Source organism: Poecile atricapillus, chromosome 9 (assembly GCF_030490865.1).
Source record: "Poecile atricapillus isolate bPoeAtr1 chromosome 9, bPoeAtr1.hap1, whole genome shotgun sequence".
Taxonomy (NCBI): Eukaryota; Metazoa; Chordata; class Aves; order Passeriformes; family Paridae; genus Poecile; species Poecile atricapillus.
Genome location: NC_081257.1, coordinates 12,112,992 through 12,139,696, shown reverse-complemented (window position 1 = coordinate 12,139,696; position 26,705 = coordinate 12,112,992). Strand labels below are relative to the sequence as shown.

Here is a 26,705-nt window from a genome sequence, read left to right as displayed (position 1 = left end):
TTTATTTTAAACTTAAGAAACTCACATATGGAGATGGGTCAGCCAGCAATGGGAGAGAATGTATGAGCTGATTTTTGATAGGGAATCTTACAGAATATTTATCAGTCACTTCTTTAGCTGTGTCCTCCTGGCTTCAAAACAGGGGTCAACCTTCTCACAGGTTCACATCAGAACCAGCCCAGCAGAGGAATGGGCAGAGGGCGGATAAAGCATTCAAGGATCTGAATCAATTACAGTATCAAACATGGTGACTCATGATTCATACATCTTAGTCAAGGGCAGAAATCACATACAAGGTACACTGGATCAACAGATTAGACAGGTTGCTAATATGGCAAAACTTGCCAAGGTACAGCTTTCTACACGACAGAAGTATTGCTGGTTTTTTTCCTACCTATTTTCCATCAGGGTCATCAAGGATATTACACTGCTAACACCTGTGCCCGTGAATGTGATTCTTCAGACAAACTAAAAGGAAAAACCTCTTAATCTCTTTGTCAACAGAAATGCACCCAGAACACCTCAGTGCCTGTGACCAATCTGCCAGTGGGCATTAGGAGCAGGGGAACTGCACAGTACTGCTGGCAGCCCCACAGTTGAAAAGCCTAAGGGAGTGGCTGTCCACACCTCTCCAAGTCATTATCAAGTCTTGCAGATTTTTGTACTAGATGTGCCATCTTTCCCTCTAGAACACGGACAAAAAATTTCAAAGTATAAAAAGAACGCCCTTCTAGCATCAGAGCTTCCAGATTGTCAACCTAAGAAGAAATAGCCTCCCGCGATGATTTAATTTATTAAACCACCATAAAAAAAAAAAGTCTTCCAAATCCCTTCCCTAAGCACAAAAACGCCTTTTCACTATTTCAAGTTGAGTTGCAGCCACTAGAGGGCAAGGCCACGATACACAACACACTGCCACAAGAAGCAGAGCAGAAACTACAGCTGAAGACTGTTTATTTTATGAAGATTTGGTTGTTCAAGGTTTTTTTAATATTGAATTTTCCATTAATTATAGGAATATACCCACATATTCTGTGGATTGCCTAAAATATTACTTCCATCTTTACAGTCTAAAGCTTCCCAGACAAGCTACTTCTACACTTCAACATCCACAGAAATAATTCTTGTACTTCTCAAATTTTAAAATTAGTGTTAAAATCGGTGTTCCTGATACTGAAATTACTGGAAGCAAGTTACTGGAATTCTACCCAGAATAAACAAGCATAGGTAAAAACAAGAATGCTGTCAAAGGCTTTTCCCATTAAATATAGACCTTTAACTTCCTAATAAATGGTAAAAAGTATCTAAGCTTAAAATTTGCTATATCCTGCAAAAGAATCAGAATTAACAGGCAGATTTTTTTCTGTGTCTAACCAGCATTTTTTTAAAAATTGCTGTTCTGAGAACAGTTAGGCTTTTTCTGTGCAAAGATAGGCCTGTGTTGAAATGTATTCTTGACATCTAATATATTAAATTCTGCTAAATAGTTAAATTGATTATCTATGCCCTTAGAAGAACAGAAAACAAGGTCCAGAAACTAAAGCGAACAAGGAGAATGAGTCAGTCACTAAAAGAAAAAAACCCCAACTGACAGGACATACACTAGAAGCTCAAAATAAGAACATGTAAAGAAGTATCTAAAGAAAATCTATAGTCAAAACAGAACATGGAAGAAAAGCTCAGCAAGCTTGTCATCAAAAATGATGACACTTAATAATAGTGTCAGTGCACTGGTACTGTGCATGAAATCAGTCCCATCTACACTGGCCCATCTACTCCATGGAACAAAAAGCATCTGTACCATGTATCACCAAAACAGATGAGCCCTCAAATTAAGTTCATATAACATTCAAACTGCGCTCCCAGTACAAATACAGCCTTCCCACAAAAAACATGTTTGCTGTTAAGTAATAAGCTTTGACATACCAAGAGGTTTGTCATCCAAGCTTAAATTTAATACAGCTGTAGACAAGATTACACTTTGATTAAAGGAAAATCAGCAAGACTTTTACACTACCTATAATTAGACTACTATTAGTACAAAGTTTTAATAAAGTTTAATTAGAATTAGATGCTATCCAAAGCTTGTTTCAAAGGAAAATAGGTTGGGCCACTGGGAATTGGCAGCATTAAGGGCAACATGGTTAAATACAAGTTTAAGAGAAACATGTGTCCTATTTCTTCTTTCAAATTTTTTGGAAAAATATTTTCTTCTCCAGACAAATAGTATACTCAGTGTATTTAAGCAAATACTAGGCATATCAAACACAATACATGATGGAGGTTGGTAGAATGTTTCATCGGATTATTACAGCTCTGCACTATTTAAAGAAAAAATTCTTCAAATCCCCAACACATCTGTGACACTCTTGTTAGATGAATTTTCAAGAGTTTACCAGAAAAATCACAAGTTTGCCCAGCCAGCCTTAAAACAATTAAGATGTTATTGTTATAATAGAAACAGAATATGAAATTTGTATATAGATCAGTAACAGCTCTCCTGATTGCTTATACACAAATTCATGTGAATATCCACCGAAGTCACAATATCTAAGAGATATAGAAAGCAAGTAAAGGACAAGGCCCTCTCATCTAAGTACCTCATCACAGTGCTCTGGTTAGTAGGCAGGAATTTATCTACCACGGACTTAGAAAGAAGTAAGCTAGTCCTTCTCTTGATCTTAAAATTACCTCCTGCCTCTGTTGCCTCCTGACAGTAGCTCCTCAGGGCTGAGGAAGCGGCTGTATTTTAGACATTCTTAAATTACAGACTGCAGCAGGAAAGTACCATGCACACAACCTCAAGCCTTTACAGATCTCTCGGCTTCACTGCATAGCACTTTCCTTGACTGCACTCAGAATCTCCTATCTAGGTTTCCAGGAAGTGTCAGGAATCAGCTCTCTGCTTTCTTCTCTCTGTATTTCAAATAGTTTTCATCCCAAGTTCCCCATTCACACCAGGTCTATGCTGGGAGCAGTAACATTTCACAGCAATTACGGAAACACACCCTGTGCTCTCCTTAACATCTGCCCCAAGAGTTGCGCCACCGGACACCTCCAGCTTCCTCCCTTATGTATATGTTCTGGTTTCTCTTGGATTAGACAAAACCCTCGTAATTTTTTTAATCCAGCTTCCTCCTGTGTATACGTTCTGGTTTCTTTTGGAATAGACAAAACCTTCACAGACACCTGGTGGAACTGGTGTGGACCAGTCCCCTCCCAGCACTCAACAGCAACAGGTGCAAAGCACACAAGGGCCTGGAAAAACATCAAAAGTATCCTGCACTCTTTCAACATTCAACAAGACACCTTAAAAACAAAGGGGTGCTAAACTTCTGAGCTTAAAGTATATTATTTAATTCTCAACAAGCTCTCATGGGACCAAGTCCATTTTTAGTACATTTTATTTCAGGGCTTGCATCTCTGTCTCTTAAAATTAGTTCAAGTCAGATAAAATAAACATGTGCTCTTAACAAAGGTGCCTCATTTACCATGTTACATTATACTTTTCACACTTAATTCAAAACTGGATAACCTGAGCAGCGTATCTACCTCCTGACTACACAAACTGGATGGACTTGCCAATTTCTAGACTCAGCAGCTGAGTGTCTCCAGACTTGCAATACCATCCACTCATCCAGTGCCAAGCAGAGCTAATGCAAAGCGTGACACACTATCGTCAACCACCACCCAACAGCTTTCTGCCACCTGTTTCTCAACCTCAGCATTTCTTAACAGGCACATCAGGAACATTGATGTTTTCTTCACTTCCCTTTGAAAGGTTCAGCTTGAAAACTTAAATAGCAGAAACAGCAAAATAGCACAAACTAGTACAAAACACATCAATAGTTTGGAGTAACAAAACAGAGAAAAATCTCAGGAGAACTCACACAGCTATTCTTCTAAAAGCAAAAAAGGTAGGCATTTAAAACCAACTGAAGCTAAATCTTTATTCCTAACTATTCTATGAATACCTAAATATTTTGAATAAACTAATATTCAAATATAATTTTTTAAAATTTCAGAAGGTCCTTTCATATTTTATCAGTCACTCATATATACAATAATCAATGTGCAAATTATTAATCCATTTTTTGCTTATTACTTTAAGAGAAAATTAATAATAACTTACAGAAAGTAAGTCACTTGACAGTAATATTCCACAATAAATTACAATAGAAGTATTCTTGCAGTGGACCTTTTGATAATTATACTTTTATATACTTTTTGGTGTAGTATAATCTGTCAGTTTATGTATGCACTGTATAGCTTATATAAATAGTAGTGTGATACATATATTATATCCTAGGCCATAACATAATATTAAAATAGAGACTATGTAATGTTAAAATGCTTTCACTCATTATATACTTATGGCATACTCAAAGAATGGTGTAAGATAATTAGGTGGTTCCTCATATTTGTGGACGACCTTACCTGAAGGATGAGATAACAGTGAAAAAAACCAGAAAACCAAGAGAAGAATTTATTGACTCTTCATTATCAGGGAGTTTAAAAATGGATGGAATCATGAGAAAAAAAAATTAATATATTGATTTAATCTACAGGATGGCATGAAGACAAGTCAAAGGTTAAAATCAAGCAAAAGAACTGGAACATCTAAAGTCACAAGAATGTTTGTATAATGTATAAACTCTCATGAATATACATGTACCCCCTGTAATGTAACAGTAGATAGAGAACATTGTTTTAAGCTAAGGTGTGTTTTTTGGCCAATCGGCAAAAACACCCTAGTGCTGGATATTTGTCCCTTTTTATCTCTTACTAAACTTTTAAAAATCTCAGAGTAAGTTCTGTTCTTCACACCAGCTGTGTGTGATTGACAAAGATTTTGGTCAGCGACCCAGAAAGAAGTGTGTCCATAGTGAGTCAATGAATCCCCTGGAACCTCAGTATCACTTGAGCTGCAATAAATTACTGGTTGTCTTCTCTCAGATTTATGTGCTGCATAATTTCAACTAAAAATTCAATGCATATTACAAGGATTCAATCCCTAAGCCATAAAAATAAAAAATAAAAACAAAAAAACGCATAAATAAAATATCAAAAAAGCAAAAAACAAAAAAACCCACCAAAACAAACAAAAAACCCACCAGAAGAAATTACCAAACCACTTTATTCAACCAAATAATAAAGCAAAAAACAAGTACTGTTAATTTTAAAATAAAACTTTTGGAGCTTTAACATTCTGCAGATATGAAGTTATCATTGTCAGGTCAAAGATAAAAACATTCATCTCTACTCAGTATCAACTAAAATGCAAACTGAATTAGTAGATTTCTTCATGAAGCAACATATTCAGAACTAAACTAAGTATGAAACAAACTATTTTAACTGTGACAGAAACTCATAAATGACAAGTATTTCAATGCTGCTATTTCAAATTAAACCAAAACCACCTAGTGAACTCTAATATGGAATGCTCTCACTACCAAATCATAATTGAAAACAGGTGAAGTGCTCAACAATAAGTGTCTCAAATAAGGCAGAGACAGCACACTCCTCACTAAGGACAGTTATATAAAGAGCTGAAGTTATTTTTCCTAAAATCTTTCATGGAAGATGACCCATCTTCCAGCTACATGACTAGTTCAATGAAAAAAATAAAGATATCTGTCTGCTCTGGAAATACTTCACCACATATACAGCTCCTTACAACTGCTATTCCTGCACTGCTCATAACAATGGCTCTTTTCAACATGCTAAGAATAGTTTAATAAAACCTGACAAATTAAACTGATAGAAGTAAGCATTTTTTAAAATTAAATACTCAAGGAGCATAACACAGCAAATTGCCAATAAAAAGCTTTGTTACCTTAAATGATAATTGTAATATTTATGATCATCTTTCAACAGCGCAGAACTCTGCTCTTTGGGCACCTGTGCTTAATGGTACAAGTAAATTTAAAAAGGAGAAGTAGCAATACATGTTTCCTGTTGGTTTTTCTTTTGCAATCTAGAGTGTGCAGTTGTGACTTCAATTGTTCTTCAGTTTCAATACTCCCTTCTGCATCACTTGATCCACTTGTAACACTGATCCCCTTGTCTCTATCCCATCCTTGTAGAACTTCCTGTGCAAACTCCCTGGTATCTTCAGTGCTCTTCTCACCCGACTGTTTATCCCCAGAACAGCCTCAGTGCTGGTGTGAGCATCTCAACACTTCTCCAAACTGACTCTACCGATGTGCTTCCTGCCCTCACAGCACCTGAGCACCTAAAGGCCACCTTCCATGGCTACCACACTCAAACCAGAGAAAGTGACCTGAGAACTGCTTGCATTTAGAAAGAATGAGAAAGAGAAGCAGAAGTTTCTTCCAGCCTTTCATTGCACTCCTCTTTCCCCTGATTTTCCTCTCTCCAGCCCCAAAATCTTATGTCTGTCTGCTCCATCACCATATGCATTCAAAGCCACTTGGACACGAGAGGAAGGCAATGTGCACGAAGCTGGAATTTTACCACTGTTTTTACCACTTTGCAGAAAGGGACAGTAGCAAGAGGAAGGCAGCAGTTGGGGATTCCTTACAGAATCCAGTGGGGAAGCATTGTGAAAAGAATGTAACTCTTAAAAATCTGCAATTCTTTTCATCCCAAAGACTGGAAGGAAGACAGTACCAACATTACAGAGGACAGGCAAAGGAGTTGAAGTCTAAGTTTAGTTGCTTTAAGAGTGGCCCAAATCAATAAGAGAAGGATAAGATGACTGATGGACCAGTTATGCAGATGGGCTTACCTGGCATTTGACAACTGCTTTAGAATTATTCTGTGCACCCATAACCTTTTCTGCCATAGATTTGTTATTTCTTCAGTTTTGTCAAATACCTTATCCTACAGTATTTTGCAGAACACCTTATTTTTCACCCTCTCAACTAGAAAAAATAAATAGAAATTTAATTCCAACCTGAAGTATCATATTTTCTAATGGTAAGACACATACATTAAAAATGAAAGGAAGTTACTACCAAGCAACTGCCAAAAACACAATACAGAGAGGAACGCCCTGCTACAGAGGCTTTAGGTCTAAAGAAGATCAGCTAATTGAAACAAGGAACACTCTACTCTGATGCTGGGGTTTACTGTGCCTTTTTGCTGCCTATTCCATTTCACTATTCCTATTCAATTAGATTACTGCCCTAATGGTGGCAAGAGCATCATGCTCTAAATAACTGTTACCACCAACATTTTCAGAAACATGTAGGTTTAGTGACCTTGAATTTTCTAAAATACATTTTCATTGCACAATGTAAGCTGACAAGATTTTGTTCCATGCTACTTGCTTTAGTTGTTCTGTCAAAGGTACTAGAAAGCACAGAGGAACACAAATCAATAGTGAAAAAAAGTGCCTTTTAAATTGGAGCAAAATCCTGTAAAAGGTTAGAACTGAAACTGAAAAGCAAGAGTTCTGCTGAATCGCAGCTCTGAGTTTTGCAGCAAATATCAGCAAAAATCTGTATTCTACCACAGTTTTTAAAATGCAATTTCTCATTAGCATTGTGGAAGACATGCAGGCCTTCTTCTATGGGACATCTTTAACAGTTCTACCCAAGCAGAAAAAAGGTGTTAACACCTTTATAAAGAAGAGTCAGCCATGTCTATTCTCCAGAACCTAATGCTTAAAAAAAAACCAAAACAACTCAAGTTATTTAAATGATAATGTTCTCAAAACTTGTAAGTTTAGCTTCATACATTGCTAGCATGTTAAACAAGTATGTAAATTGTCATAATTCAGACATTTAAATGATAATACCCTTACTATGCCTCAAGTGTAGGTATCTAAGTGTTTTACACTGTAAACAAGTCACATTTAACTGAATTAACCACTTGTGATTGTATAAAATAAATATACAAGGCATTCCTCTCATCATAATCCTTCTTCAAGCAAGGTCACAGAGCTCTTTCCAAATGCTTATTTAAGAAAGCATATGAACTTTCTCCTCCCTCTTTTAAGATGCCAGCAAACAATGCTTATACTTCAAAGGCTGCATTAAAAAGGCAAGTAGAACTCGTACTCTTTCAAATGCTCAGAGACACAATGCACGAGAGAAATAAGGAGCTCACCTCCCCCAGCCTGAGCCCACAGAGCATAGGGATAAATCAGAAGAACCCTGCTGAGATGGCCCTCAGACCTGCTCATGGACACAGCTGATAAAAGTGCATTCCTGACAGCTGTTTGAGCAAATGTAGTGTACCTGACACATACCTGATTTTGTAGTCATTTACTGTTGGTGTGCTTTTCTTCCACTGAAATGGGACACTTCATCAAGAATTATTAAAAGCACTGACAGAAATTCTTCTGCTTTGGAATATAACAATAACAATGACTACTATTACTACTATGATAGTACTTAATGAGCACAACGAAGTTAAAAAATACCAAGAAAGGAACAATGATGGGGAAAAAAGGCCCAAACCCAAACAACTGGAAGATGCCCCATCCCTGGAACTGTTCAAGGCCACACTGGATGGCACTCTGAGCAAGCTGGTCTAGTGGGAGGTGTCCCTGCGCACGGCAAGAGTGTTGCAATTAGATATTCTTTAAGGTCCCTTCCAACCCAAACCATTCTGTGATTCTCTGATCAGTAGCAGGCTGGTCCTGTCCAATCACTGTATCATCTCTAGCTTTATGGAAAGGAAACCCCAGAGCAGGTCTTATATGGGTCAAAAATAACAAAAAAAACCCTGAATTGGCCCATTTTTTGTATTTGACTCAGTACACTCACTAAAGTCCTGTCTCATGTCCTAGTAATTATCCTGTCACTGCTAATATTAAAATAAAAAAGTTGGCCCCTTCCTATGTTCCAAAATATTTTTTGAAATAAAAATGCATTTCGACAGTGTCTGTAAACACAATTATACTTCAGGGTTAAAACATTTTCTGTCCATATATGATCACAAATTCACATTTTAAAATCCTGCCACTACAATTGTCCCATGAAAAAGAATACGTGGGACATTTCAGCAGAAGTGTAGCAGTTGAAAAAAATTACCTCTTCCAAACGTCTGCAAGTATAACCAAGCACTTGTTATTTCTTAAATCCTTCTACTGTCTGAAAAGTTTTGGTCTGGACAAGACAGAATAGTCTCCACTGAGCTTTGCTTACCTCTATAATAACTGTCTGAAGCAATATTGACAGCAGAATGGTTTAACATAGTTTCTAGATTTGAGGCATAACACCAGCAAGCAGATCCAGTCACTGAAATAATGTTCTTACAAGATTACAGGTACCCTAACGTTAGACTCAAAATTACATCTTCATAAAAGGCTTTAAAGGATATTACAAAGCAATTATTTACAAAGCAGCAATTATGAAAGAAGATGTACACAGCAAGTTTAAACCATAACACACATCAAAGAGAGTACAAGTTAGAGATCTCAAAATAAAGAGTAGTAGTCATGAAGATCCTTTAATATTAGTTTATAAAACCCAGATCATCATCTAAAATTTATCCAGCAACACTTATCCTGGGAAGGCTCAACATTAAGCTGCGTGGGAAAGGAAGGAAAATGAGCACACTTACATTTGATAACCAGGGGAGACCAGAAAAACCCCTCTTACCCACACATCTGCATACAAAATTGTTCAATGGCAGGCACATTTATGCTGACCTGTGAACTAGGCAAAATCCCAGAACAGGGTGACCTAAGGAGCCCCCAGGAAGGCAATCTGGATGTCCCAGAGTGGCTCAGAGAAAGGACAAGTGTGTTGGTGCAGTGTTTTCCCATTCTAACCCTTCCCAAGCCCACTGCTGAAACATGGGTTCAGGGAAGGTCAATCTGCAGCTAAGATGTAGATCTGCACTGCATTGATCAGGAAGCAATATGCTGCAACAGGATGGATGTACAATCTGTGCTGATCTCAGTCAGTGAGGCAGCATGTGTGCCGAGATACAAAATCAAAACATGCATTTTGAAAGGAAAGTTGTCTTTGTGTGCTGATGCAATGCATTTGTTCAAGTACAAAAACCTCCAGAAACATTTTCTTCTCTGTTTACGTAGAAGTCAGAAATTATCTAAATACAGCACAAATACTTTCAACTTTCTAATTAGAGAGTCATTATAAATGAAACCAAAGATCAGAATGACGCCATGGGTAAAGAGCATTCAAATAGACTTAGAACATCCACATGCCTGTGTTATAGGTAACATATTATTAATACAAATAGCAGCCTATCACCTCTTCCCTTAATTACATAGGAAGGGCTCTGTTCACAGCCCAAATCACCGGCCTTCACTGTCACTGACAATACTTACATACCTACCAAAGCTCTGCTTAAGCAGCACAACCAGCAGCTCTACCTAACATCAAATAGCTACGGAGATTACAAAACCAAATATACCCTTTCCATGACAATTTGTATTCATGGCTTTCTCTTGTAAGTGGTGGAATAAGCAGTCTATGAAAAGTCCTCAAAGAGGAAGACCCAAAAAAAAAAAATTCTCCTTTGAGTTCTTAAAAAGGAAGTAGTGGTTGACAGCTGTAAGTGAAAGTGTTGTATTATTCCCACCCTTATGGAATTAGGAGTGGAACTAGGAACAATCATGTGTCATTCATTTAGTGCTTCTTTTCCTCCAGAAAACTTTTAAAATTTATTTTGACATGTTTTGGTGGTAATTTTAAGTTACACTATAAAATAAATACTCCAGGTAAGCATAATACTAAATTCTAACAATATATACACTTGAAGTTAGAAACATAACTTAAGACAACAGCAACACAGGCTAATCTACCAGCTAATATGCCTGACACTGACCTCGGAAGCTTATTTCCTGGAAGGGATTAATTCTGTACACAAAATCCTCTACCAAGTCCACAAGCAACCTCAACTCATTAGACCTCATGCAGACCAGCAGATTGGACTGGACAATCTTCTGAGGTACAAACCAACCTTAGGTATCCTCTGATGGTTTATCCATTTCATAGTATTTGTTGTCCTTGCTCACAGTATTGTAATTTCCCTCAAAGTAGATACCACCTAACTACTTAATGACCTAAAGTTCTGGAATCCATAGAAACAAAAGAAACTTCATCAAACTCATTCTTTGTCCCTTTAAAGTATGTGCTAATATTGACATAACCTTAAAAATCCTCTGGCATCCAGCAAGAGGAATCCCTGTAATGATAAGAAAACAACAACGGTAGTTACCTACCGAGATCACAGACCTGCAAAAATAACTTGGCTGCAGAATGGATTGTTTCACAATCAGAAATAAAAAACGAAGCTAATTTTTTAATAACAAAGTTCAAAACATGAAGAATTACAAATAATTCATTATGCCTCCAGAAAGCTTTCACATTCTTCAAGCACCTGGAAACAGTAGGTGTAAGTGTAAAATCTAGCAATGCCAGAATAAATCACAAGTAATACTACAGAAACTGATTTTCAATTCTATTGCCCGTAAGTTCTGGCAAAACTATCACAGTTTACAATGAAAAAAAAAAGAGGGAATAACAGTTAATTGTGCCACGAGTTACTGGGAAAGGTCACCAGGATATTAAAAGGCAAAAAGGTAGGCAGGTTAAATGCTCAGCTTTGCAGAACTAAGAGATCTGGCTTCTAACCTATATAACTAAGCACACATTTCAAGAAAACCAATTAAAAAAAAAAAAGCAAGGCATAATCATCAAACTCTGCTGGGGTAGGGTTAAACAAGCTAATAAAAACATTTACTGAGCATCAATACTATGGAAAATACTAAGTTTTAGAAATCGAGGTTTAAACTTCATCTCACTCAACTTCCAAAAAAGGAACAACTTTGGAAGAGGTCCATTTAAGAGCAAAAACTTCCCTATCAGATAAGACTAATGACATATGCAGATAGCAGCAGCCAGTACCAAATGTCTTCAAAAGAACTTGCTGTACAAATATCTATCTGGCCCATTATAGAGCTTTTCATCCTGGAATTGAAACATAACACTTCTGTTGCTTCCCTTAAAAAGGGAAGGGTATTACTCAATACATGGTTACAAACATCCATAACTTTTCTATCTTAAGCTCTTGAATTTATTTTATTTTTATGCAAGAAATACTACAAGTGTAATTGCAAGAAAATGCAGCACTAATAACTTAATTCTTAAATTTCTATTCCATACTCTCTTAACGTAAGAGCAAAAGGTCACCCTTCTGCTCATACATAGTTTTTATACATATAGGAGGCACTGTATGCTTTCTGTATTGAAGACTTTCTGTAATATATATTTTCAACACATTTGAATTATCATGTGAAAACTAAAACTAAACAAGATATTCCTCCTACGGGGGAAAACTTACTTTAATAGTAGCACAATACTGTCAGTAATTTTTGTATTTAGCTACAAGTTCTCCTATTTACACTATTAGGACATCTGCAGTTGAGCCCATCTCCTTGTCAATTCTTCAGTCTTTCCACTGGTTTGTTAACGTTATTCTATAAAATTTCCAAGAATAGCATATATTTCCCTTCACTACACACCACAGTTCAGCTATCAATACTGTAATGTTCCTTAGCTCTGCAAAGATCTTATAAACTCCTTAGGCCCTAAACTACCCTTGACTAATCCCTGTACTTTTTGTTTATTTTTTACAAAGTTAAAAAAAAAAAAGTCAAACTGCTAGAATTTTCTGTGTTTTTCCACTCAACTACAGTGTTACTACAGGATCTTGGACTTTCTATTATAAGCCTGCTGGAAGTTCATCATTTATTTATACTTTCTCAAGACTGAAATAAACTCTAAGGCATTGCTCAATCACACACAAGTCTGGTATAACACAACAGGAAAATTGTATCCAATTAATTGTCTGGCTCCAGCACAATGATTTTCCTTTTCAATGAGGAAACTGTTCTTGGCCTCTGGCAGAGAGATATGTCTTCTTGCAAGATGGTACAATCCAACCATCTCACTGCCTGATGTTCCTACTCCTAGAGCAGACTGAAAAAACACTTCCCTATATTCAACAAAAATGTGGCAATGCTGAGCCTTCTTCCAACAATTCTGCTACAAGCGAAAACGTTTCTGGAAAGACAGACAAGCTGGAAACATTAATGAATGGTCACAGAAAGATCTAACAAAATTCAGAGCTCTTGGATAATCCAAACTCTCAGCAAGTGAGCAAAATTAACAGGAAGCAAGTATTGATGTGATTCAAAAGAAAATCCAGAGACAACAAATTGTTGTATAACATAGCAGCAATAGACTAAAATTGCTAACTGTAGGGATGGAGACAGCATTATTACTTCCTTTCCACTGTCCTGATTCCACAAACACAAATAATTTTCACTTTATGTTATCTATTAAAAGAAATTACAAAACCCAAAACGCAACAAAACACCCGAGTATGTATTGACACATTTTGCAGAACTCTAGCTAGATCATACTCAAATCAACACAATGAAAGTAGCACAGTGACACAGACACTCCTCACCCACATGGCCCTTTACAGCATACATAAATTAAATTACTTTCTTTAGATAAATAAGCAAATGAAGCTGTCACATTTATTAAGAAAAATTAGAAGATAAAGGAAAAATCAAAGTATTTCTCCAGTGCCATCTAAATCCACCTGCAACCTATCACTGGATTGCCCAACTAACATACAAAAAAGTAAAAATCAAGAACAGCTTTATATAATCAAAGTGTAGAGAAGCAAGGCTTTGCATTTATAAGCCTGGGACCAGGAGCAAACCCAAACCATCCCATAAGACATCTAAGGAAAACACATTTACTGGCCTTCATTCTGGCTAAGTAACCTGATTCATCTGAGGTTTGAAAAAATTCATTGCAAATACAAAAGGGATTTTTGTTTGTTTTTAAAGGCAAATCAATGTGTTGGTGTTCCTGGCTCAGGATAGATGCATCATGACTGCAATGGATCAGTTCCAAGAATTACAGTATTAACTCTGCAGCAGTGGCTCTAGATGGTATCTCTGCAGGGAAAGCCCTGTCAGTACTGACTTACCTCTACTATAAATGGCTGCCCGCACTCCTACACTGGCTCCTAAAACCATGGTGCTGAAGTTTGTCAAACACAAGAGCTCCCTACCCCGTACTATCCTCACAATCAGATCAGTATGAAATTGGATGGTTCATTCAGGGTGAAAAGCACTTACATAAAAATATTAACAGGTGTATGCAAGGGCTGCCTGACATCACCCTCTTACCAGAAGCACCTAAGCACTGGAGTTTCACCTTAGTGCATTACAGCAAATCCCAGGTCAGTCCCCAGGGCACTTGGAACAAACATTCAATGTTTGGAAGATAGTGTCTCCACTGCAGACTGTAAGATACAGCAACATCAAGAGTACTGAAAAATATAACATCTGTTCATCTCTCAACAACAATCCTAACAGAAAATTTAAAAGATATAACAGAGGAAAAAACAAATAACAGACATGGTATCTATCAAAACAAGTCCTACTGATACATGGGAAACTAAACATCCTTTACATAGATCAACACTAAATAGGCCAGAGTACCACACAGGATTCTCTAGTCAAAGCAGCAGGAAAAAAATCTCTCAGCAAAACCCTGCAATTCCAAATACCATTTTTTATAACCCACTTAGTATTTTAAGATGAATTTACTAAAATACTTCTGAACAAACAGAACGTCCAAAGAAAATGTTCTGTACTTTCCTGAATCGTGCCAAGTTCTTGATAGCCACAAAACATTTTATGTAATGTTAAGTGAGTAACATATTCCCTCTTTACAAATTTTGTTTGCTGTCTTTGATAAATTTATTTTTAACCCTAGTACAATACAGCAAAAGGCTTGGTGTCACCACAAACACACCCAGAGTAAAAACTTCACTGAGTCCTTCAGATCACATTAAACTGCCTGCACCTTTGGGCTGGTTGTCTTGAGTTGTTTGGGTTTGGTATGATTGGTTTGGATTTTCTTATTGGATTTTTGGTTGGTTCTTTTGGGGTTTGGTTTTTGACAGTTTTATGGAGGGAGGGGGACGTGGAATTTGTTCTATGTTTGTTTTCTTTATAGAGGGTGTTCTCTGCAGGAGGTATTTTGTGGTGTATTTATCTCACGTATATTTAAGTCTAGAAGCCATAATGCACAGCTTTAATGAATTTCATTTACTATTATGGGGACCATGGATTTCAATATACTAGTTAGCATTTCTGTCACCAAGATAAGAATGTGCTCAATTCAATTCATATCTACTTTGAATTAAATTAAAACAATAGCATTAGCTACCATTAAGACATCAACTTGTGCCTATTTTTTTCAGTTGTTAAAAATCACCTGTCTTTTAGAGTGCTTTTGATCTAAGAAAATTACTTTTCACAGTTTCTCAGAGCTTTTGGTAAATTGTGGCAATGAATTCCCTATAAAAGATACTTATAATAGCAAGTCATAACAATCCCAGGCTGAATAATTCCAGATTTTGAAAGTCTAGATATCTGCTGTAAGCTTCAGGTTTCTACTACAAGCTTCTACAACATCTGTCGGAAGCATTTCAGCCTGGAAGTCACATACAAATTCTCAAAGGTCTTCCACTTGCTTATTTTTAGAAATAAAAACAACCCCCCCCAAAAAAAAGTTTAAGATAATTTCAGTTACACAATTTTTAAGAGTTTCTTCCCATATGCAGTGATTTGAGCTGAAGAAACACATTTAGATTTTCTCAACTATATCCCACTTTTTCTTTTGCTTTGATTCACACTTTGTGGAACACTCCATGCTCAGCACATCTACTTCCTACATATCTAGTGAGTCACTTTTTCAGGCACCTCTAAAAAAACCCAGATTCATTAACTTGTAATTACTAAAAAAAATAAAATCAAAATGAATTCTAATTATAATATTCTAATGTTATCACTGCATGAAAAATCCACTAGTGAACTAGGAGTTATTATGCTGTATCTACAAACACAGGCAGGAAGAGGCATTGCACTGGTTGTCTATAAAAATATTACTACGCACAGAAAAAGTCCAAGTACAGATAATCCCACCACCATCTCCTCCCACCTTCCTCATACACATATTTAGGTTTATATATTATGTTTAAAGTATTTTAAAAACCAAATCCAACTTTAAGTACTTTCTTTTAATTGCTATGTATTGGTGATCTTAAAAACTCATTCTATTTTCATCCTTAATAATGTTGGTGTTACATAGACATTATCTCCCAGGGCAGAAAACTTTTTCCATGCATAATTAAAGTGCCTTTATACAAAGTAAACATTCACATCTTTCAACTGTAAGTAACATGCTATCTTCAGCCTGGTCTACTTAAATGGCATAATTCAGTTTATACATTCCTCTGCCTCAGGAAAAAAATTCTCTATTACTTTCCTTGGCATTGCTTACTGATGCTCCCTCTCTTCAGGTTCTACCCCTATTTACAGATAACACTGACAAAATTGTTTACAGACTAAGTAGTAAACAGGATCACTCACATGATTCACTAAACAAAACAAAACTCCAAGCCCTCAGGAAAAAAAAAAGTCTTAGAGTATAACTGAAAGGCAGCTCAAGAGGCAGCACAGAGACTGGACTGAGTGACTGGTAATTCCTGAAATAGATATTGCCAAAGTCCACAACTTATGAAACTGTAGTCCCAGATAATTCGTGAACTATTTTGAAATATCTGAAGGGTTTTCTCATTACTGTATTAACATTTGAAAATCTTTTATCTTTTGAAAAGCCCAGAATTGATACATGAATGATACATAAACTTCTAATAAATGTTTACAAATATTCTGACAAAGAGAATTTGTGCAGGTTTAAATATAGGTCATTGATAGGATAATGACAATTTCCTAAATGAGATGTGCTTATTAGCAGTTATGTAAACAATGATAATAGATGTTCCTGCATGTAAACGTTCTGGCATAGTTTTATGGTTTTGTTTGTGTTTTGAAAACACCACAGAATTTTTTAAGTAGTTCTTATAATTCAAGATCAAGCCTGTGTTTATCAGTATCTTCTACCTGCCTTTTCACAACAGCATTTGATACCTATTATCTCTAATGGTGCATTTCCCCCTCCCTGCCAACTGTCTCACAATTTACCATTCAGTTGATCTTCACATGATTTTCTTTTCTCAAGAACTATCAAATACAATCCTCTTATTTACTACTATTGAGTTGCTATTTTAAAATAAAAAAATAAAACGAGTAAGCATATAATTTTTTTATAAACATTAGAGAAGCCAAAGCAAACTGAAATTTAAAAACAAACAAGTCCCCACAGCTGATGGTTTTTGAAGCCTGCCTGTCGGTGAGCAGACTTGCTCAACTCTCAGTGCTTTGTCAAATTAACCATCTTGAATATGACAGACTATTTGTAGCTGTAATAGAGCACAGGGGGGTCTCAAAACCTTTATAAGAAGTCATAAGAAATGCTGATAAAAAGCTATATGCATAATACTTTCCAAATTAAAAATTAAAAAATTAAAAAACAATAAATGGGAACATTTTACTTTGTTGAGTCAAACAAGAAAGGTTAAAGACTAAACTTAAAGTATTTCAACCACTTTAGTTTTCTAGAATCCAGGAATGCATATCACATACAGAATAGAGCCAAAGCAAGATGCTTAATGAAACATTTCATACAGATAGCAGTTTGCACAATTACCTGCAGGTAACTTGAAAGCCATGGCATAATCCAGCCTTAAGAAATTAAATGCTTGTCGTGTCCCATCATGTCCAAGTATTGCATAACATAGGATAGTTAACAATGGAAGGTTTAAGAACTTTGACTGCGCTGTACTGCTCCTCATGCTGTGTCATACTACTGAAAAAATCTACATGAATTACAGACCATATTATTCTTAAAATCCAGAGCTACACTGACTGCATTTCATAGAAGGACTTGGTGTGAAGCTAAAAAATAGCTGACTTAGAACATGTTAAGTTCTAGGGCATAACATCAATATATCTGGAAAAAAAAACCAGTGCTGAGCAACTGTAGTCTGCCCTTTGTTAATTTTTCGCTGGATATTTAAAATTAACTTGACAGTCATTAAGTAAAACAACTTTACTTGTCCCAGTTCAATCCCTAGTGGACAAAACACGCACTACAGGACCCCTCAATTTTGCTTAACAAGACTGCCAGACTTGTGAGAGGAACAGTTAAGAACACAGGGCATATTTTAAGACCATTCTCAATAACAATAAGACTATATCATGAATGCCACCCATTACACTCCTGTTGCCAGTAATAACCCTTCTATCAGAGCCAAACAAAATACTCCACAAAATTTCAAGAGGGCAAGTAGGAAGAGTGCCAAACAAGTACAGTATCTTTTTTAGTCCGTTTTTCAATTCTCCTCATGACCAATTTGCATACACTGATAAAACAGTAATTTCTCTGCATTTGAAAAAAGTACTATTACACCACTATATCGACACAATGTGCTTTCACATTTGCTTGACTCACCTCAAAATCACCTACTAAATAAGACACATGCAAGCCTTTCAGTACTCTAACCATTTTCAACTGTTAGTTTTACACACTTCTCATAATACTCAAAGTTTCTGCTTAGTAAGAAATTACCAACTTACCTGGAAAGTTACCACTTCAAAACAAATCTTACTCCTGCCCTATGCAACCGTATTTATTACGGCAAAACCAGAGTGATCCACAATCTACAGGGACTTGCTAAAACAAATGTGCGCTTTCAGTGGTTTTAAAAAAACATCTTACCTTGCCTGTCTTATGATCAAACCAGACAAGAGCATGGTTCCTGGACAGCACCTTGCAGTCAAACGTGGCATTGTTCTGGGCTGGCCGGCAGCGAGCCACGGAGCGGCCGATCTTGACAGGCTCGTCCAGGTAGACATGACGCTCCTGAAACGGGTGGGAGTTCGGGCGGCAAGTGAAGATGGCCAAGGCTGAAGGCATCGAGGACAGATTGTGGTTGCCACACCAACCAGAGATGATGAGAGCCTCTTCTGATGCAGTCTGTCCTCCACAATTTTTTAAAACACCTCCACAGCAACTTTATATTAAAGCAGGACAAATATTACCGTATTAGAGGCCTAACAACTCATTGTTTCAGTGTGTAAACTAATTCTGGCAATAACCCAGTGAAAAAGTCCCATTATGTCTTTTAATAATATCAGCAGTGGCCCAAAAAAAGTCTAAAACGTACGACTTTCAATCCATCCTTCTCTGGAAGAATAGGAATAAGCATCTGATTCCTTCAGAGAGAAGCAAAGGCCCCGGGAAAGAAGGATACAATGTCTTAAATCCAAGTAGATGAGTCATATAAGTACTTTTGTTTGTAACCTCAACTGCCTTCTTTTCCCCCCCCTTCCGTAAACAACACTGACCAAAAGTCTGACCAATGCAACATGGAAACAAGGAAAGGTTTAGGGAAGGGGGATGAAGGAGAAAGATTAGCGTCCTCTCACACACGGCACAGATCAGGAACTGGAAGGTGAATACAAAGCCCTCGCTCCACAACAGGGACCTACTGGTTCACCCAGCAATCCGCATTTCACCATCTTCGTGTGTTAAACCCCAGCAGAATAGGTGGTGGTCCTCGATTTAGGATGGAGTGCGAGAGACACACTGTTTTTCTCCCCTACACCAAATAAAGCTGAACTGGTCTATAGCTTCTGGGAGCCGCTGAGATAAGGAACTTGATAAGGCATGGAGAGGCTCCCAACTCTCCTTCTCCCGAGGACAAACCAACGCGTGGGAAGGGTTCTTGGGGCCGGCCTGCGAGGTGCCCTGACAGGTCGCTCCCCGGCGGTGGCTGTGGCAGGCGGCGGGGTCGGTGTGCGTCCCTCGGCGGCGGCTCCGCAGGGGCGGGCAGCGGGGGCTGCCCCGGGAAGTCCCCGCCAGGAGCCCCCGGCGCGGGGCGCGGCGGCGGCGGCTCCGCTCAGCCCCTCCGCAGGTGGCTGCGCATGAGGCGGGCCCGCTGCGCACCCCCGCGCTCTCTGCCCGCCCTGCGCGGCTCCGCTGCCCCGGTGGCGGGAGAGGCCTGGCGGCCGGGCCCGGACGCTCCCGCTCGGTCGCTCTGCCGCTCAGGCGGCCACCGGCCGCGGGAAGTTTTCTCCAACCTGCGGGGCCCAAAACAAACCGGGTCAGGCGCGTCCCTCAGCGCGTCCCCCCGCGTCTCCTCGGCCCCGTGGGCGGCACGGGGCGCGCCCCGCTCCCCCCTTACCTTGCGCGCAGCCGCCGCCATAGCGCCTGGAGCCCTTCCCGGTGTGGCCGCGGCGGCGGGGCCGGGCGGGGCGGGGCCGGGGGCGGGCAGCGTGCGCACCGGCGGACTCCGCGCATGCGCCGTGCGCGCGGTGAGGCTGCTGCACGGGCGGGCCCCGCCCCGCTCCGGGCGCGCGGGGAGGGGGCGGCGGGATAGGCCGTGAGGGGACAGGGAACAGGGGACAGGGAACAGGGGACAGGGAACAGGGGTGACTGCTCCTCCTGGAAGGGCACGGCTGGGACGTGTAAGCGCGGGGCAGGTCGCTGAGGTGAGTGAGCCCCGGCTCCGTGCCGTCGCTTTGCCGTCGCTGTTCTCAGCTCTGGGAGGGAGGAGGCGAGCGGGGCCCGACAGCCCTTATAAATAAGGGGGAGGGAATGGCCTGATGTTGGGTCAGGGGTGGTTTGGGTTGGATTTTAGGACAAGGCTTTTCACCCAGGGGCTGGTCGAGCACTGGAATAGGTTTCCCAGGGAAGTGGTCATGTCCCCAAGACTGCCAGTTCACAAACCTTTCGGACAACGCTCTCAGACACACGGTGGGATTTTGGGGCTCCCTGTGCAGGGTCAGGAGTTGGACTCGATGGTGTGATTCCAGCTCAGAATATTCTGTGATTGTGTGAAAGTGCGGAGCTCAGAGGAGGGGCTGAGGTGACACGTTCTCAGCAGAGCTTGCATGAGAAACTGCAGGAGTCTCCTGAACATCCTCCTGCTTTCCCCGTGCGCTTCTGGTCGTTTTATGATTCCAGATTAAAAACCTAAGGAGCCGCAGTGTGGTTTGATGTGTCCTGAGGCGGGAGGAATGCTGGCCATGTTTGCCATGTCTCGTTGCAGGTCGGCAGCTGGAGCAGGGGGACTCTTGGAGCAGTGGCTGCAGGGACAGGACTGAGATGGTGTCTTCCTTCAGTACGGCATGGAGCATCATCCGAGGTCATATTTATGCCCGTTTTCTAGAAGCCGAGGAAAGGTCACTTGTCAAGGTCATATGGTAGGCTAGTGCTGAACGAGTCTGTCCAGTCCAAGTACATTTTAAATTCCGTCATTCCCTGTAAAGCAAACAAGTGGAAATTGTTGATATAGGATAGATGTTGGGGTCATGCCAGCACTATAATTACCCTGTGACAGGGTGTTAGGATTAGGGATATGGGAGATGGCAGAAAGAGCTGGCAGCTGTGGAGGACGGGAGTGGAGGTGGGCCAGGCACTTCAGCAGTGGATGAGGGAAAAGCAGCGATCAAGGTAAGGCAGTGCAGTGTATGAGACAAAGCATGATTGGTGCATTCTTAATTGTAGCACAGTAAAGTCTCAGGGCTGTCTTTTTATTTTTTATCTTTGTTTTTGACTGCACTGTGATCTGGGGAAGGGAGACTGATTCATAACAGACTAGTTTTCTTCAAACAATCCAGTGGGAAAAAGACAGCAAAACCATGCTGTAGCATCTGTGTTTGAAACAGAGAAATGAAGTCCAAGATTAAAGACAAGTCTGATTTTGTGAAGACAGAACCAAATAACTGATAGGTGGAACCTTTAGAACTGTTTATCCATAGTTTTAATTCTCCTGACAGGGAAAAAAAATATAACTGGCACATCACTTCATGGCTTTCATCAGCTTATGAGATTGTATTGCTCTGATAAATATAATCATAATTTGCTTTGGCTAATCTTTTTAGTAAGTGGAAATTCAGTGTGGCTGTTGCTTACAGCACACAATGTGCCATAACTAATCCAAGGGAGAAGAAAAGGTATAAAAAGGAAGTGGAGAAAGTGATAATAAATTTAGGTCCATTAGGAGTTACATTTCAGGTAATTAGTTGCAAAAGTAGAAATAATTGAGAGCGCTTTGGAACTGCAAAGTGTAAAAAGTGGGGACAAGGGGTACTACAGGTGTTGGATTGAAAAGAATGTTTCTAAGAGCATTTTTTGTATTTTTGTGGGCATGTTTAATGGAAGAAGGAGACTGAAAGTAAAATTAGAGATTAAAAAGATCCATTATCATCTATAGGACCTACTAGAATGATAAAATAATAAAGTGAGCAATGATACCTTTTTCTGATGTTCTAATTATGTATAATAGCATAATAATAATATAACTGTGTCATTTAAACTGTAAGCCACTGGCATATTATGCTTTCCTGAATCCTTCTTCATCTCCTGGAGAAATCCCACTCTGACAGTCTCATGGGGAAGCAATGGTATGTGCCAGCTGCCTTTCTAGGTCTGTTTGGCACTGCCAAATGGCTCATGTAACAACTGAGCTGTACCCACTGCTCGTCGAGGACATTAATTTGACCCACCCTTCTCTGCATGAGTGCCAGCTCTCATTAGAGCTGCGTGGGTGTAGTTATCCCTCAGGCTTTTTAACTCCTATTTCAGATTGCCTGATGAGTTCAGAAGTTATCAGGGACAGATTCATAAGCTAAGATAACAATACAGAAAGCAGTTGTATTCTGAAATGAGGATACAGCTATTGTATGGATATTTTATGAGGTGTCTGCTGCTTACCAGAAAGTGTCCATCCCAGAACTGTGGAAAGCAACAGGTGGATGAGGAGTTGGGTGTGAAGTGCTCGGCCGCCGTGCTGTGCTCAGAGGAGGAGGAGGGAGGAAGTGTCAGCTCCTGCTTCGTTTCTGCAAACGCTGTCGCACAGCTGAAGCAGACAGAACACCTCGCAGCCATGTTAGGTAAGGGCAGCAGGAGCACACTGTGTCCATCCTTTTTCTGGGCAGGAAGTCCATGAAAATGTTACGATAGCCATCATAGCTGAGGGCAGAAAGAACCCGCTCCATAGCCATCTTGGATAAGGGAAAGGGAGCGGAGGGGACTGTCACTGTCACATTTGTCCCCTAAAGAGCTGGTGTCTGTTTCAAGAGGATGAAATGCAGCTGAGATAGTTCATGTACATACCTGAAAAACATCTGGATTTTGGCTTGAGTGTGTCGAAGTCTTAATGACATGATGAAAAATGAGATTTTTTGCTGAAGGAAGCCTATGGCGAATTCTGCGCTAACTGTAACTGACTCAAAAGGAAAAACACCAAGCAATATTATAGGCAACTCAGTGCCAGATTTCTGACTACTGTGCAATGATGATCTAAAAGGCTTCCAAAATAATTAATACATATCAGACTGAGTTTTCAGTGCAGAGGTATGAGCCAGTTGCTTAGATGCTGCTTCCAGAGAAATTGTTAATTTGAAATGACTGAGGCATGCTGCTTAGCAAAAGTTCAGTTTCTAGTGTAAAAATTAAAATACAAACTGATAAAGAAAGCAGAATAAACTGGTAAGGAGAAAGTTGGAGATGCAGTTTTCTACTGAGTTCTCATCCCTGAAACTCATTCATCAACAATTTATCCAATCAGTTTTGTAGTGATTTTTAGAAATACAGCAAGTTCCATGTACAATTGTCATACCACATTTAAAATTTGACAGTCTAAGAAGGCATTTATTGCTGTATAGAGCAGTATGGAAATGTAAAGCAAAGTTTGAACTGTTACTTACATCCTTATGTATCTTTTGCAAAACAAACTTGCCTCAAAAGTAGTTTCTAAAACATTCTGAACCAAGCTGTCAAGAAGTAAGGAACTGTTTCAGAGAAGTTTTCTTCAGTGTTAAAAAGATGGATTCTAATTATCACCCCAGATTTAGTAAAGGGGTTACACTTTTTTGTTTTAGTGCTATTATTGTTCTTTAGTTTCAGACTTATTTTCTGTTTGTGACCTTTTAACTCTTTGACTGGTTATGTAAAGAACAATTGCATTATCTTTCAGCATTAATTTTGAAAGAATAAGCAACTCTGCCAGTTTAATTCTCTTTTATCAGGTAGGTTCTCCATTTATTCGATTTTCTTTCAGATCCTTCCCTGCTCCTCTTTCTGATTCGCAATAAAAAAAAAAAGGTATTTTATATACAAATGAGTGTCTTACCAACATAACATTTACATTAATGTAATAATATGTAGTAAGCATATACTGAATGTACTATCCAATTTACATTATGTAACAAATATGAATGTTTATTCAGTGATTTAAAATATATTATTTATTATGTGCTGTATATCCTATCTGTTTATACATACAATGTACACTGCATAGTATGTTGATAATACATGTATTTGGTATATATACATAAGTGTAATTAATGTGCATATCATTAATACATGTTATGCTAATATCTAATTTTACATGCCATGTTTTTTCATTTCAAATCAGGCAAGCTGAAATATATGGCATTTTCATTGCTTTATCATTTTAGCGGAACATAGTCATCATGTGACCAGCTCTTATTTGCTTTTCTATTAATATATCAATTTAACAGTTAATATTAATATTGACTTTTTGAAATGTTTGATGTTTTCTGTGACTGTTTGGAAAATGGAAAACATGCTTTAAAAATAATTAAGACTTTTTTGTGTGTGTTTATTTAACTGAATGTATTTATTAGACCAAATCTCATTTTCAAATACAACTAAAATCTGCTTTAAACTGAAATCTCGAGGCGGGGGATGGAGGGGACAGTGAGATGAGCAGATGATATTTATGCAGTTTTTTGGTGTTACTCTGTGGATGTGAGCAGTCTGCACAGTCACTCCCTGCTGAAGCTGATGGAACCTGGCCAGCCAGCAGCCAACACAGGCTTTGCTGGTACCTGATAGAAACCATCCTGCACAGAGACGCAGGACAGAGCCGTGGAGATCACAGCTGTAGGAGCAAGATAGGGCACAGAAGAAAGCAAGGCAGGCTCAACTGAACAGTTGTGGATCTTTAGAACCCAGCTGTCCCACGTAGGTATTCTCATTTTTATTCCAGCAACTGACATCACAGGGCACACTTTTTCTAGAAATCTCTTATGTCCAAACCCTTCCAGCTATTAACAGATGGCTGTATTTCTGCAAAACAAGGCAGAGGTCCTGGAGATTTGTAAAGGTATATTCCATATACAGAACCCTAGTGTTTTATGAGGCTTTATTACAAATTGTAGCAAAATGCTCTCAGTTAGGCTCCAAACTCTGAAGTCTGTCTTTTGTCCTGTATTGATACTTCCTGAAGAAGAAAGCAATCTCAGATGTTTCTAAATGTTACAATACATGCAGAAATATTTTTCTTTCTCAGCTGAAGAAGATAATCACATTTTATCAAAACTAAAATGTATTTAAAATAGCTAAGTGAAAATCTTTCTGAAGCAGTCTTTCCCTAGTTATTGGGAGTATCTCCAGTAGGTAAGAATCCTGTACTTTTTTATCAGAGATTGCGTGTCTATTCTCTTAATTTTCTCCGGCCAAAAGATTATTTGTTAAGCATTCAGTGGATTTAAGTTACTGTTTAATAAAATGAGTGGAGCATATCAGTCTTATTAATTACTTTATTCTTATTATTTCACATAGATACTTTTTTTATTCACATGAAACCTTAAAAATAGAGGCCAGCAAAAACTAGAAGGACATGCATGATGATAATAGTTAAAACTTTCAGTTTGTCCATGACAGCAAGAATATAAACAATGAAGGCTTATAAGAAGCAGTGGCATAGAATCTTTCCTTAAACCAAGTGATAAAAGCTTTTGGCCAGACCATTTCAGTTCTTAAATGGAAACAGCAAATGAAATTCCACTTAAATTCATTGAGCTGAGTTGAACTTGATTAAGCTCAGTCTAACTCATGTATTTTTGTGGAGAGTAGTCTTTTATGGAATTCAGGAGTTAACTACTTGAAAAATCTGTGAGTCTTGCATGGTACCACTGTCAAAATACCTGAAGCAGCTGGAGACAGCAAGAACCTTCCCATAGAGCCCTGCCCGAGGCTGCACACTGCAGAACCCCATTCCTATCTCAGTTTGTATCTAACACTCACTTTGCTACTAATGGTTTATGATAACTGAAGGCCAGTATATCTCAAATTATTACCATGATAATTTTGTGTGTTATTTTGTCTGATTTATATGCTTGTTCATCTTTTGTCTAGAAAATTAGACCAATGATCAAAGCATACTTTAATTTCTAGCAGTTTGCTTTTGATAGATAAACAAATGTTGTTAATGGGCGTTAAGGAAACAGTGCATCTAACGAGTCATACATTTTCTTTTAAGTACGTGTAGATGTATTATCTTGGTTTTAATATTTGCAACTCCTGTTCTGGAGAAAAAATGGCAGGTAGTGATTCAGGTAGCAGCCCATCTACACCTACTGCTGCTGAAGCTGTTATAGTAGCAGTGAACCAAAAGTCTAGTGTGAAAAGTTAAAAGAGGTCAGGAGTTTGGAGGGTTGCATGCATTATTTTTCTATTTTTTTTCCTCTTTTTTTTTTTTTTTCCTTAAATAAAGTAGCTATTTAGCACTTTTAACTCTACAAAACGTTTCGTAATGAAATATAAATAGCTGTTGGACTATACTAAAAGAATATTTGAAAGGTCTTACATTATTAAAGAGCTTGGGCTTTGGCTAAGGCACCAAAAGAGGGTTTAAGAGATTTGGATGCTTTTTTTATTATCCCCGTTTCCTGTGAGGGTGAAGTTGTCCAGCCATCAGCCAGAGGGGTATTTCCACCTCCCTCCTGT

At 38.6% G+C, this 26,705-nt stretch overlaps 1 protein-coding gene and 1 long non-coding RNA gene across 37 annotated transcripts in view; one reads left to right on the top strand and one right to left on the bottom strand.

The window, feature by feature from the left end:
* SLMAP (sarcolemma associated protein) overlaps positions 1 to 20,986 on the bottom strand; it is an 84,126-nt gene extending 63,140 nt beyond the window's left edge. For 32 of the 35 annotated variants that reach the window (XM_058844955.1, XM_058844944.1, XM_058844947.1 and 29 more), the window contains exons 1-2: positions 20,128 to 20,208; positions 18,660 to 20,023 (exon numbers count right to left, since the gene is read on the bottom strand). In XM_058844955.1, coding sequence (XP_058700938.1) covers positions 18,660 to 18,857 — 198 coding nt within the window. In that variant the 5' untranslated portion in view covers positions 18,858 to 20,023; positions 20,128 to 20,208. Of the gene's footprint in view, positions 1 to 17,588; positions 17,758 to 18,659; positions 20,024 to 20,127; positions 20,209 to 20,672 lie in introns of those variants that run through there. The other 3 variants (XM_058844937.1, XM_058844936.1, XM_058844963.1) reach the window with 3 other exon arrangements.
* Positions 20,302 to 25,469, top strand: LOC131582109 (uncharacterized). 2 transcript variants are annotated; one of them, XR_009278280.1, is made up of 5 exons: positions 20,302 to 20,434; positions 20,995 to 21,398; positions 22,681 to 22,840; positions 23,926 to 23,977; positions 24,367 to 25,469. It is a non-coding gene; the product is annotated as an uncharacterized LOC131582109 (long non-coding RNA). The 2 variants fall into 2 exon arrangements; XR_009278279.1 differs by having other exon boundaries at positions 20,303 to 20,434; positions 22,665 to 22,840; positions 24,367 to 25,191.
* The last annotated feature ends 1,236 nt before the right edge of the window (positions 25,470 to 26,705 follow it).